This window comes from Garra rufa, chromosome 1, assembly GCF_049309525.1.
Source record: "Garra rufa chromosome 1, GarRuf1.0, whole genome shotgun sequence".
Lineage (NCBI taxonomy): Eukaryota > Metazoa > Chordata > Actinopteri > Cypriniformes > Cyprinidae > Garra > Garra rufa.
The window spans coordinates 25,873,754-25,886,908 of NC_133361.1; the positions used below are offsets into that span (position 1 = coordinate 25,873,754).

The window sequence follows — 13,155 nt, forward strand, 5'->3', positions numbered from 1 at the left end:
TCTGGGTGACTCTTACGATATCCATTTTGTGCTGCTGCCGTTAGAGCACCATTTTAAAAGGCATTAACAGTAAAATCGACAAATCAAGCCTGTGTAAAATACATCATAAGAGAAGTTAACTGATGTTAACCAGCTGCATGCTCCACTTCCAGGAGAAATCATGATCCGTCAGACTTGATTTTTGTTTATTCCTGTAGTGCATTGTAAGTCATTCATATGGTGAGAAAAGGGGATCATGGCTGGCGAAGCCGAAGATTGAGCGATTGCTCCATCACTCAGATGTAGCGCCGTCTTTGTAGACACTTTCCTGCTGCACAAGAATCTGGTTGAGCCGCCAAACTATTTATAGACGTGTAGTCTAGAGATCATTCTCTCAACGTACCTTGTGTAGGATGTGCGAAGATTCATATATCTAGAAATTCTCAGCCAAGTGTATCAGCCTCCGGAATTTGGCCGTGAGCCATGTTGTGCGTTTGGGAATGGAGACCTTCGCTTTTTTTCTTCTGTAGACATCAGAACACACTGCCCTGAAACACCAGAACTTTAGTTCCGTTCCAGGCCCAGGTGAACCGCCTGGCCAGACACTTTTGAAGGTATCAGGAAGAGATCCTGACTTGAAGGTGGTTGGCAGAACTATGCTGCCTTCTCAGATGTTCTGGCCAGATTCTAAGGCAGCGTCAGAAGTGTTCATTCTTGAGAAGACAATCCCAGAATTAGGATAGTGCACTTTAGTCACTTTACTTGATGATTAATCAACAGATGAATCAGATGTGTGAGACTGGCGTTTGATGTTAAGCACAGTATGTACCAGACAAACTTTTTTTTTCCCCAAAACTTTTTCCAGCATCTTAAGCCATGAGTGTTGTGTCATCGAGGTGCCATGTGAAGTTAAATAATTGTACATTTTTATGTATTGATTTCGAAAAGCAAAATGATGAAATGTTTATTATAAATATACTTGTATTTTATATAACACTAAAAAAAATACTGACACAATTAGAGTGACACATCATTAGTATAACAACAAGATTGTGTTGAGAAAGTCTGTATTGCTGTGCTGATAACACAGTTTCAGTTATAATATTTGTTATTGTTTATTATTATTTTGTATTATTTAAAAAAATACATTTGAACATCATAATTAAAAATTTGAATATTTTATTTATGATAGTTATAATATATAACTATAATATTATAGTTATGATAGTTCTAATATAATCCATGTTCTAATAATAATTAATATATTAATGTTTGCATAATAAAAATGATGATGATGATTGTTATTATTGTGTAAATATAGACTGTTATATTAAATAGTCATTTAAAACATTTATATACTACTACTACTACTACTACTACTACTACTGATACTAATAATAATAATAGTATTATTCATATTCTTCTTAATTCACAAGTGAATCAGTCAATAATATCACATTAATTTTATAATAATAATAATAATAATAATAATAAATAATAATACTACCAGTATTAATTAGTATTAATACTACCACTAATAATAATAATAATAATAATAATAATAATAATAATAATAGTAATCTTTGTATTCTTAACTCATTAGTAAATCTGATAGTTATATCACAATTATTTTTTACATAATAATCATACTAATAGTATTATTACTATTACTACTACCAATAATAATAAGAATTATAGTATTATTCGTATTATTAACTAACAAGTGAATCTGACAATTGTAATATCACAATTAATTGTGATCTAATAAAAACATTTATATAATAATAATAATAATAGTATTAATACTACTACTACTGCTGCTACTACTACTAATAATAATAGTATTATTATTCTTATTCTTAACTCACAAGGGAATCTAACAATTATTTCACAATAAATTGTAATCTAATAAAAACATTTATAAAATAAATAAATAATAATGCTAAGACTACTCATACTAATAATAAGAATAATCGTAATATTAATAGTATTTTACTTTTATTCTTATTCTGAACTCACAAGTGAATCTGATAATTATATCACAATTAATTTTGATCTAATAAAAACTTATATGCTACTACTACTAATAGTAATAATAATAATATTCTTATTCTTAACTCACAAGTGAATCTGACAATTAATTGTGATTGAATAAAACTTTAATATACTACTACTACTGCTACTACTACTACTACTACTATTACTATTACTACTAATAGTTATCGTAGGCGTAGTATTTGTATTCTTAACTCACAAATGATTCTGACAGTTATATCACAATAAATTGTGATCAAATAAAAACATTAATATATAATAATAATAGTAGTAAAAATAGTATTCATATTATTCTTAACTCACAAGTGAGTTTTACAATAAATGAATTGTGTTCTAATAAAAACGTGTGTGTGTGTGTGTGCGTGTGTGTGTGTGTGCGTGCGTGCGTGCGTGTGTGTGTGTGTGTGTGTATATATATATATATATATATACACTTATGTTTTCTTATTCTTAACTCACACATGAATCTGACAATTATTTGAGATATATATAATAGCATTATTATTATTAATCAGTATAGTCCTACAGACTTCTTAACTCACAAGTGAATAATACACAAGTGTATAATATCACAAATGTGATCTTTTAATTAAAACATTTATATAATAATAATTATAGTAATGTTGTACATACATATATACAGACATGTTGTATATATGATTTTTATCAGCACAGTCCTACAGACTTTTTCTCTCACAACTGAATCTAAAAATTATCTGTGGTTATATTATATTATATATATATATATATATATATATATATATATATATATATATATATATAAAATATAGTATTATTAGTATTAATTGATCGCATTTGGATTATCATATTAAGTGAATTCTGTGTTATCTGTCTACTGTACATGAGTGACCCTCAAGAAAGCCCATTTCAGTCAAGACTGTGTTTTAGAGGAGGGCAGTAGCCAGCAGACAGCGAGTGATTTGAAACACAACTTTTGCCTAGTGGGCTTTGACTCCTGTGTCTTTCTCAATGCAGTAGCTACAGTCTGATGATTTCTGCAATGACCAACAATGTTCCTGTGTTTTTTCTCCTGAAGGCGGCTCTTAAGAAGTACCAGATGGAGCACAAAAGCAAAGGAGAGAGTCTGGAGAAATGCCAGGGTGAGCTAAAGAAACTGCGGAGGAAGAGCCAGGGCAGCAAGAACCCCTCCAAGTATGGCGAGAAGGAGTTGCAGGTAAGCCCCCACACTGCCGCTGCCACCGCCACCTCAGCTAGCTGCGGGTCGTGAACAGAACTAGCGTGTCGCTGTGGGCTCCGTCGAAGGCCTTTGAAAGGGATGGAGGTGGATGGATAGGCTCTGGTTCAGCAAGACCACCTACATCATGTTAATGCTGAGATGATTTCAATGGCGACTCAATGTAAGAAGTGCTGCGAGCCTCTCGTGGCAGCGAGAACACAATGGGTGGGCGAAAGCCGTAGGTGTGTATACAAACAGCGCTGCGGCATATCAGCTAAGAGGCTCCGCCAAACACACACATGCAAACATCACGGTTGTTTTTTAGTGACTTTCCTCCCTGTTTAAACTGCTCGAGTGGACCCCAACCTGCCGGATTAATTGCGGTGTGTGAATGCTAGCCTGCTGAGAGGAGTCTTACACTGTGACAGCGGGGATGTGGAGACCCGGCATAGATCAATAAGCAAAGTGCATGCGCTCTCTGGTCCAGAGCTCTCGGGAAACTTACTCGCTCTACCAGCTGTGAAAGAACGGTCCTCCTGACCCTGTTGCAAAGCCATGATATCCTGATCAGCTCACACTTTCTCAAAATGTACCTCTGTGACTGTTGTTAGTTCGTTTTTATTGGGATTTTCTATTTTTTCCTCCTAAAAATTTAAATTGTCATTAATTACTCACCCACGTGTCATTCCAAAACCGTAAGACTTCCGTTCATCTTTGTTCAACACAAATTAAGATATTTTTGATGAAATCCGAGAGATTTTTGACCCTGCATAGACAGAACGCTGCAAAAAATGCTTTTCTTACTTAGATTTTTTGTCTTGTTTCCAGCCAAAATATCTGAAAATTCTTAAATCAAGATGGATTTTCTAGACGAGTAAAAATTATCTTCTTGTTTTCAGAAAAAACAAGCCAAAATTAAGTGATTTTTTGCTTAGAACAAGCAAAATAATCTGCCAATGGGGTAAGAAAAAAAACTTATTTCAAACAGAAAACAAGATTATTTTTCTTACCCCATTGGCAGATTATTTTGCTTGTTTCAAGCAAAAACACACTTAATTTGACTTGTTTTTTCTGAAAACAAGATAATTTTTACTCGTCTAGAAAATCCTTCTTGATTTAAGAATTTTTAGATATTTTGGCTGGAATCAAGACAAAAAATCTAAGTAAGAAAAGCATTTTTTTGCAGTGCAAGGCTCAGAAAGGTAGTAAGGACATCGTGAAAACAGTCCATGTGACATCAGTGGTTCAATAATGTTATGAAGCTACGAGAATACTTTTTGTGTGAAATGAAAACAAAAATAACTTTATTCAACAAATTCTTCTTGTCCATGTCAGTCTTTGCATGTTCACAAGAGTGTGGTACTACTAATTCAGAGCAATTTAAAGTCATTATTTTAGTTTTATTTGCACACAAAAGTATTTTTGTGTTTCATAAAATTAGGGTTGAACCACTGATGTCACATGAACTATTTTAACAATGTCCTTACTACCTTTCAATGTTAGTTTAGTAGCTGTCCATCTTGTCAGTTGGCTCCGAATTATTTTTTCCATTTTTTTAAAAAGGTCTTCATTACCAAGTTATAAGGCATGAACCAAACCAACAAGCTGTGATTTGAAGCAAAACTATATTTGGAAATAAGAAGAAAAAGATAAATTGCAAGATTGTACTAAATGGCTTTTATTGAGGGAACAGACTACAATCCCATGAAGCACTGCAAATCATATAATCAAATTAGAAAGGATTGATACATACTGATTTAAAGATGTTGATTATATATATACAGAAACAATATAGTTTATGTTTATTGTAAAATATGGCAAGGCGAGTCTTTTATTTATAGCAAAATATGGCAAGGAAAGTTTCATTCATAGTTTCACATTTCATAGTCTGGTAATGTAGTTTTTAACAAGAAATTGTGCTGTTAAGAATGATTATTTAAAATCTGCATTAAAATAATGCACATGATATCATGTCAGAAAATACAAGACGTGAAATGCCAAGTTCTGCCACAAAACTGTAGATGGCGCGGGCTGATGGGTCCTTAAAGCAAACATAAGCTGATTGGTTCATGTTGCATATGCAGCCAATGAGCTTGCTGCTTCACATTTAAATGGCTGGTTAGCATTCACTAAAGCATTTCACAGCATGCTTTCAGAGTTGCTCTGCAACCCTCCACCTCCCCAGCTCCACCTGTATAGATCTGCTACAGGTTATTAAATATGCTACTTGTGCAACAGCAGTATGTCTTAAATACTCACTTCAGCGTATCGCCATATGTACTGTATAGGCAATAGCAAGTTCCTGTACTTGCTTTGCAGCAGCAGCAATTCAGCAACTTAGCAGATCTATTAAGCCAAGCCAAAATACATTAACATTGTCAAATTCATTATAAAATCTTCTGATAGTTGTCATGATAGAACTGTGGTTGGTTCGCCTATCAGTTAGACAGTCGGTTCTTGCCTTTTTGGCTGATTATATCTGACACTATCTGTTCATTCTTCTTCCAAAATTTGCAGACAGTTTATACTTTCATAATAGGTGGTATTTATTTAAAACTGTATGTAACAGTCTTAACTGTAAGTTAAGGTTTTATTACTAGCTAAGGATAATAATGATAACCCTGAGTGTGTGGCTGAATTCCCCCCTCAGGCCGTGAGCGTGTAGGAGCAGGTATCTGTCAGTGACTGCTGCTGGGTTTGAGATGCAGTGCTGCTGGGAATTTATACAGTAAATGTGTCCGTCTACTGGCAGGTGCCCTGCAGATAGTGAGCTCAGGTTGAACCGAACTTCAGTCGCCTCAGAGATTCGCAAATATTTTGAGTGTTATGAATTTGTAAACTAAAGCCACAAGGCCATGACTTGCATACAGTCATTTTATGGAGGGGTGATGTTAAGGAAGGTTTTGCATAATACAGTTGAGTTGTTCATTAAATGTTTGGCAGAAGTACTGTTCAAATCTGTCCGATTTTAGTTAAGTTTAGTTTTATTTAAAAAATACTAGTTGTAAATGTATCTTTTTTTAGTTTAGTAGCAGTCCACCTTTTCAGATGCTTTGGTTCTAAATGATTTTTCCCGTTTGTTTTTCCCATGGGCTTTTTAAAAAAGGTCAGTCAGCAACAATTGGTGAATTAAAACATTACTGGTTTTGATTTGAAACACAAGTATATTTGGAAATCAGAAGAAAAAGACAAATTACAAGACTGTATTTAATGGATTTTAATGAGAGAAAGGACTACAGTGAAGCACTACAAATCATTTAATCAAATTAAAAACAAAATATTGTTTGATAAATATTGATTTATAAATGTTATGCATACAGAAACAATGTATTTTGTGCTTATTACAAAATATTGCAAGGCATGTCTTTTATTTATGGCAAAATACGACAAGAAAAGTTTTTTTTTTTTCTCATTTATGTATCACATTTTTTAACACTGGTTAAAATTTTTTATAAAATAATATATAAATTTTACCAGTGTATGATATTTAATATAATTCTTTACATAAAGATTTAAAAATAATCTTAACAGATATTTCTTTATTTTTATTTTGTATTTTTTTTTATTTTTGTTCATTATTTAATTGAAGCATTGCAAATCATATAATCAAATTGAAAACAATAAAATATTGTTTGATAAAATATTGATAAATATTGATTTACTGATGTTATGTATACAGAAACAATGTATTTTTTTTTTTTTTTTTTTTTTTTTTTTTACTGCAAAATATGGCAAGGCTTGTCTTTTATGGAAAGATTTTTTCTAGGGCTGGGCGATTTGGCCTAAAATCAAAATCTCGATTAATTGAACATTTTAACCCGATTACGATTAATGAACGATTATTTTATTCATTAATAAAATTATATTTAATTATATTTAAATAATATTTATTTTTTTGCCCTCATAGTTCACTGACAAGTTTTGTACAGTAAATATGCTCACATATTACAAGTGAGAGATTTTTGAATGAAGGGTGCACACACTATCTACTATCTGTGATTATTTATTGAACATCAGTGTTGAACAACTGAAATTAAAGCAAACAAAAAGTCACATTTTTCTTAAATTAGTGAAAATAAATAACTTTCACTTTTGGAAACAAAATAAATTATTTATAAAATAATAATAAATATTAAAAGTAGAATATAAGCAGTATCTCTTCTAAATAAAATTACTCTCTGTATATCCTGTAAATACTTTTTACTGTATAAATCCTGTTTAAGCTCTCCATCGACATGTCGGCGGAATAACGTAACGTAACGGAGCGGGGTCACCTGACTCCACACGCAGTAGTGTTTTTAAAGGGAAAGTAATTGAAATAATTGACCTGGAAAAATTTGATCGATTATAGGTTCTGAATGTCGATTTCGATTACTTTTCGATTAACCGCCCAGCCCTAATTTTTTCCCATTTATATATGTATTTATTTTATTTTTGTTAATTAATTCATTAATTTAAAGATCATGTGACACTGAAGACTGGAGTAATGATGCTGAAAATAAAGCTTTGCCATCACAGGAATAAATTACATGTAAAAATACATTCAAATGGAAAACAGCTATTTTAAATTGGAATATTTCACAATATTATAGTTTTTACTCTATCTTTTTTTTTTTTTTCATTTTATCAAACAAATGTAGCCTTGGTACTGTAAGCATTACCAAATATTAACGACCCCAAACTTTTAAATGAAAGATGTACAGTTACAACTTTACTTACTTAACATGTCTCATCCAATCAGATCTGTTTCATAATAAAGAAACAAGTGTCATGTTTAAGAACACTTTTACCCTTGGTAAAATCACTGTAACACACCATGGATTAGCTTTAACACAATGAAAGCATACACGGATGTTCAATTAATAGTTTGATGTATTAATATTAATGCTTGCTCAGAGTTTGTTTCAGACCGTACAGTTGCCAAGCAACATAGTCACTTGCCACATTAATATATAATGTTTGGTCACGGATGTGTGTGCGATTTAACAACTATGAACACAGCCCATTCAATCAAATGCTGCGCAATTGCACATTTAGATGATATATATCGATATATATTAAGACTTATTTTGTTTTTGAGCCTCTAAAAGATCGATTCCCGATACCTGTTTCCGTCTAAAGAACAGAGCACCTCTCATTTCTCCTTTTATCAGTCTCTTTTTCATGTAAATGTGGCCTTGAGCGAGAGCAAGAAAAGTCAACTGATTTAGTCGTGAGCCCTAGGGGCCCATAAAGTCTGAGTGCACACACACACACACACATAAATTCAGATCCTTCATCCATACTGCCATAAATCACACCGTTATCGCTGAGAGTGATGGCGGTTTGGAGGTTCACGAATTGCAGTTCATTGAAAAAAGCTCCATGAATTGTCTACTCTGTCTAAACATGTTCAGACGACTGTTTATACACACTTTTTCTCGCTCCGTCTCTGTTGTACCTCCGTCCTCTCTTATTTTTCCCCCCTCTTCCTGTTGCTGCTGAAATAATTAGTCGCTGAAGTCCCTCTGAAGATGCTAATTAGCTAATTATTCAGTTCAGTAGAGTGGTCTGAGGTAGGGCTGCACGATTAATCGTTTTTAAACCGAAATCGCGATTTGAAAGGGTGCGATTTTCAAATCGCAAGAGCTGCGATTATTTCGATTTATTATCAAATGTGGTAACAAGCATCTAAGTCGTTTCTGACAGGTCGCATCATGTGCACATTACGTCTTCATGCTTATATTACGTTTGATGCAGAGTTTAACCAATAGGGGGCATTTTAACACTGCATGTAGAGACATGCACAGGACGTATTTTTCAGTGCCGCGTCCGCAGAAATATGTTTATCTCGTTCAGTTCCCGCCTCGACATTCATGTTTTGTTCCGCTCCTGCCCGCATAAAAGTAACCTATATAGTTTTTTTTCAGTACATCAATTGAATTTACATGAAACAGTTTTGTAACATCTCGTAATTTCACAAAACCCCAGCATAAACGCTCCTGATAAAATATTTGTTATATAGGCTAAGCATCAACATTCACAAACCACTGTTATTCTTAACAGAAGAGCAAGCATGAGCTACTGTGTGTATCCATAGCAGAATGCAAGCAGACAAAGCTAAAGTTGACATCTCAGTTCATATGCGATCTCATAAAGCTCTAACACAATGAATATTATGCACAATGAATCTTTCACAATGTCTACACTTCGTGTGTTTTAATTCGCGAGCACGCAATATTCAGCACTGTGCAAGAATGTTTGAGCAGTGAGTGGATTCTAACTTAAACACCTCTGATGATGACTGCCTATCCTTGTGCTTACTAATCATAGCTGTAAGTTATATACTAGTTTTTCTTGCTGCTTTTGTGCAATAGATGAATAACAATATTTTGCTTTTTACATATTTCTATTTTGCGGGGGTCCCGCGAATCATTTTATTTTCCCGCGTCCCGAACAGCCGCACTCGCCCATCAAGTTTTGTCCCGCGCCGCAGTCGGTTGCCTCGGGTCCCGCTATATACTCCCGTAGGAGTGCAGGTCTCTACTGCATGTACTGAGCAAATAACGTTAACGCCATTTGGAAAAGATGAGCGGGAGCAGCGGCTCAACTTCCCAACAAAGTGTCTCTTAATGTAGGTTATCTTTAGTGTTTTACTGATGTAAAATTGTTTACAGTGTGTTTGGATTCCTAAAAGTTTAAGATTTTAATAATATTTTATTATAAAATTATATAGCCTATATATATTTTTTTATAAAAGATTTTAATAATATTTTATTATAGAATTTTAATTGTTAATTTTATTTAAGATACTGTAGTTATTTTCTTAATTTGTCATGATAACTGACAACTTTATTTTAAAAAAGGCAACAATGTTTAAGAGGTTTTAAATAAACAGTAGAACAGTGTAGCATACTTTGTGATTATGCTTGGTCTTTCTTTGGTGCTGTTAAAACCACCATATCAAACCTGTAGCTCTTTTATGAAATAGTAGTAAATCGCATTTTAAATCGCAAATCGCAATTTTGATCAGAAAAATCGCAATTAGATTTTTTCTCCAAATCGTGCAGCCCTAGTCTGAGGTGCAGCGGGAGGGATATGAGATTCGGCGGAGGTCTATGGCGTTGGCGCTTGCTGTGATATCGCACGTTAACAGACATGTCATGCTTCTGAATGGTGTGGACTCCTTGGCGAGTTCAGGGAAAGCAATTAGAGTATCTACAGAAGAACACTTGCACGTGCTGTTAGCGCACACGACTCCGGCGTGAGACTGATCCTGAGAGAGCCGGGATTGGGGAGGAAGCTGCTGTGCCATGGGATGAAGGACTGCTGATGTCAGAGGAACGAGCGGAGCTGCGGTTATATCAGGCTGACGCAGCGGGAGACGCAGCAGGAAGCGTTTAAGTTAGAGAGGGCTTTGTGCTTTAGACATAGAGGGATTCCGCTTCCCATCCGGCGCACAGCCAGCGTCCAAACAACGCTTTTCTGAAGCTACGAATGCTGGGTAGTTTAAGAAAATTGACTGCCTGTTACAATGTTTAATTATTTAATTCCTAAATGATTTAGCTGATCCCCATCTGAATATTTGCAGGAAACAGTGCAGGTCATTTTGATAATGTTTGCCGCCTCTCACAAAAACGCCAAATCTCTACAAATGATTTTGTTCTTCATAAATTTATAATAAGTTTCAGCAGTATAACACAGAAATTGTTGACACATGAAATTGCTGTATTAAATAATGATTTTGACTCCAAAGCCCCCCTTTGTTCAAACCCCAAGACAATATTTGGAGGCCTTCCTATCCTTCCAAGCTGATTTTATGGCTCATAAAGTATGAAATAGGAGAATATGCAGCTCATACTTTAGGAGGAGAAAACACCCTAGTTTTAGACAGAGGCCCAAACTGAATTGAAATTTTTCATAAAATATGGTGCAGTTGCTGATATTTATTTGCCAAAGCGTATAATGCACTGTGATACATTGATGATTGACCAAAAAGCAGTACTCAAAAGCTTGAATAATCACACAAAATATTTTAAATAAAAATACTTGGGTAATTGGGTAAAGTTGTGCTAATGATGCTAAAGCTATTCGTGTGTTTACAGTACTTTATAAAATTCAGATTTCACAGAAAGAAAGAAAAAACTCTGTACCACAACCTGAATAGGGACATTTTTAAAGGTGTCATATGATGTTGAGAAAAAGAGCATTATTTTTTGTATTTGTTGTAATGCAATGTGTTTATGCAGTTTGAGGTTCAATATTATTAATTATTTAAAAAAATATATTTTTTCACATACTGTACATTATTGTTGCTCCTCTCTACCCCGCCTTTCTGAAAAGCTCAGATTTTTACAAACCTCATAATTGATGGAAACCGAGGTGTTTTCTGATTGGTCAGCTGTCCGGTGCATTGTGACTGGCCAAACACCTCAAGCGTGTGACCGAAATGTTATGTCCCTCACCATGCCGTTTCTCGGCGCGATGAGACTGAAACAATGAAACCTATTCTAAACAAGGAATTTGTTGCATTCAGTGTTGACATAAATACTGATTATAATGACTCATACTGTCTTTTTACGTGTTGCGTTGCGTCGCTTCACGTCGTGTAAACATAGCACCATGTCTGCATTTTTGATCGTAGAACGGGAGACAACAAGCACTACTCTACACTGCTCAAAACTCGCGTTTGAATAGTCAGTAGCAAATTCTTGAAATATGAAAACGTACTTACAGGCCATCAGTCAGAAGCGCAGACTGTCCTTGCAACATTGTAATTGCCACACTTTATAGCCTTAACCCTTTGTGTACAGCTGGCATTGTAAGCTGCTCTCCCAGGTTCAGGAAACAGTCCTCCGTGAAATGCACAGCACCCACTCGAATATTCGCATTGTGCCGTTCTGGAACAGTGTTGTAAATATAACTTAACCATTGATTTCTAGTTGTGTCCCCATTTGGAAGGCCAAACAAAGTACTTTCGCAATGAAACACACTGTGTCTCTGGTAAAAGTTTCACCTTCTTTTCCATACACATGGGTGGTGTTACACTAATCTACTCACCCCATGACATGAACAAGTGGGGGCGTTTGAACGAGCCATTTTAGGGAGGTGTGACAGAGTCTTAACTTTCGTAATAAATATCTCTTTGGTTTTGAGACTTTGCAACTTTACAGATCTTATCTATGCACAAACAGTTTGTACCACTCCAAAGACAAAGGAAAACAAGAAATCGCATCATATGACCCCTTTAAAGGTGACCTACCATGCCCCTTTTTACAAAATGTAAAATAGGTTTTTGATGTCCCAGAATTTGTATGTGAAGTTTTAGCTCAAAATGCCTGACAGATCATTTTTATAGCTTGTAAAAATTGCCAATAAGCCAAAATATGCCGTTTTTGTGTTTGTCCCTTTTAAATACAAATTTCAGAAGAGGGTGGAGCTTTAAGGGCCAGCAAAAACAAAACAGGACAACCTTACACACTTAAAGTCAGAAGCTCTCAGTAGCGATGTTCAGCCATATATGTTCAAACCAGAATTGGTTTAAAAGTCAGTCATCTGATTGTACTGTGCATAATAAATACACGTTTATAAATTACACAGACAGGGAGTGATCCCTATACATATAGGCGACTTTTTTCTGTGATACTTCCTTCAAAAATTAAATTTAACCACAGTCAAAAGTTTACATACACTTGATTCTCAATACTGTGGTGTTACATGAATGATCCACAGCCGGATTTTTTGTTGTTGTTGTTGTTTTGTGATAGTTGTTCATGAGTCGCTTGTTTGTTCTTCAGACTATGGACTGTGGACAATATGTAAACATCTTTTATGTTGAATATCTTATTCAGGTCAGTTTCCTTAATAATAAATAACAATAGTTTTGTATGATTTCCTCTTGTTTTGATAAATAATTTACATTTTGCAGATTCTGAAAGGGGGTG

At 34.4% G+C, this 13,155-nt stretch overlaps 1 protein-coding gene across 5 annotated transcripts in view; it reads left to right on the forward strand.

Annotated features, from left to right (window-relative positions):
- baiap2a (BAR/IMD domain containing adaptor protein 2a) overlaps positions 1 to 13,155 on the forward strand; it is a 125,121-nt gene that overhangs the window by 78,436 nt on the left and 33,530 nt on the right. For all 5 annotated transcript variants that reach the window (XM_073837916.1, XM_073837923.1, XM_073837911.1 and 2 more), the window contains exon 6: positions 3,092 to 3,229. In XM_073837916.1, the coding sequence (XP_073694017.1) occupies positions 3,092 to 3,229 (138 nt within the window). The remainder of the gene's footprint in view (positions 1 to 3,091; positions 3,230 to 13,155) is intronic.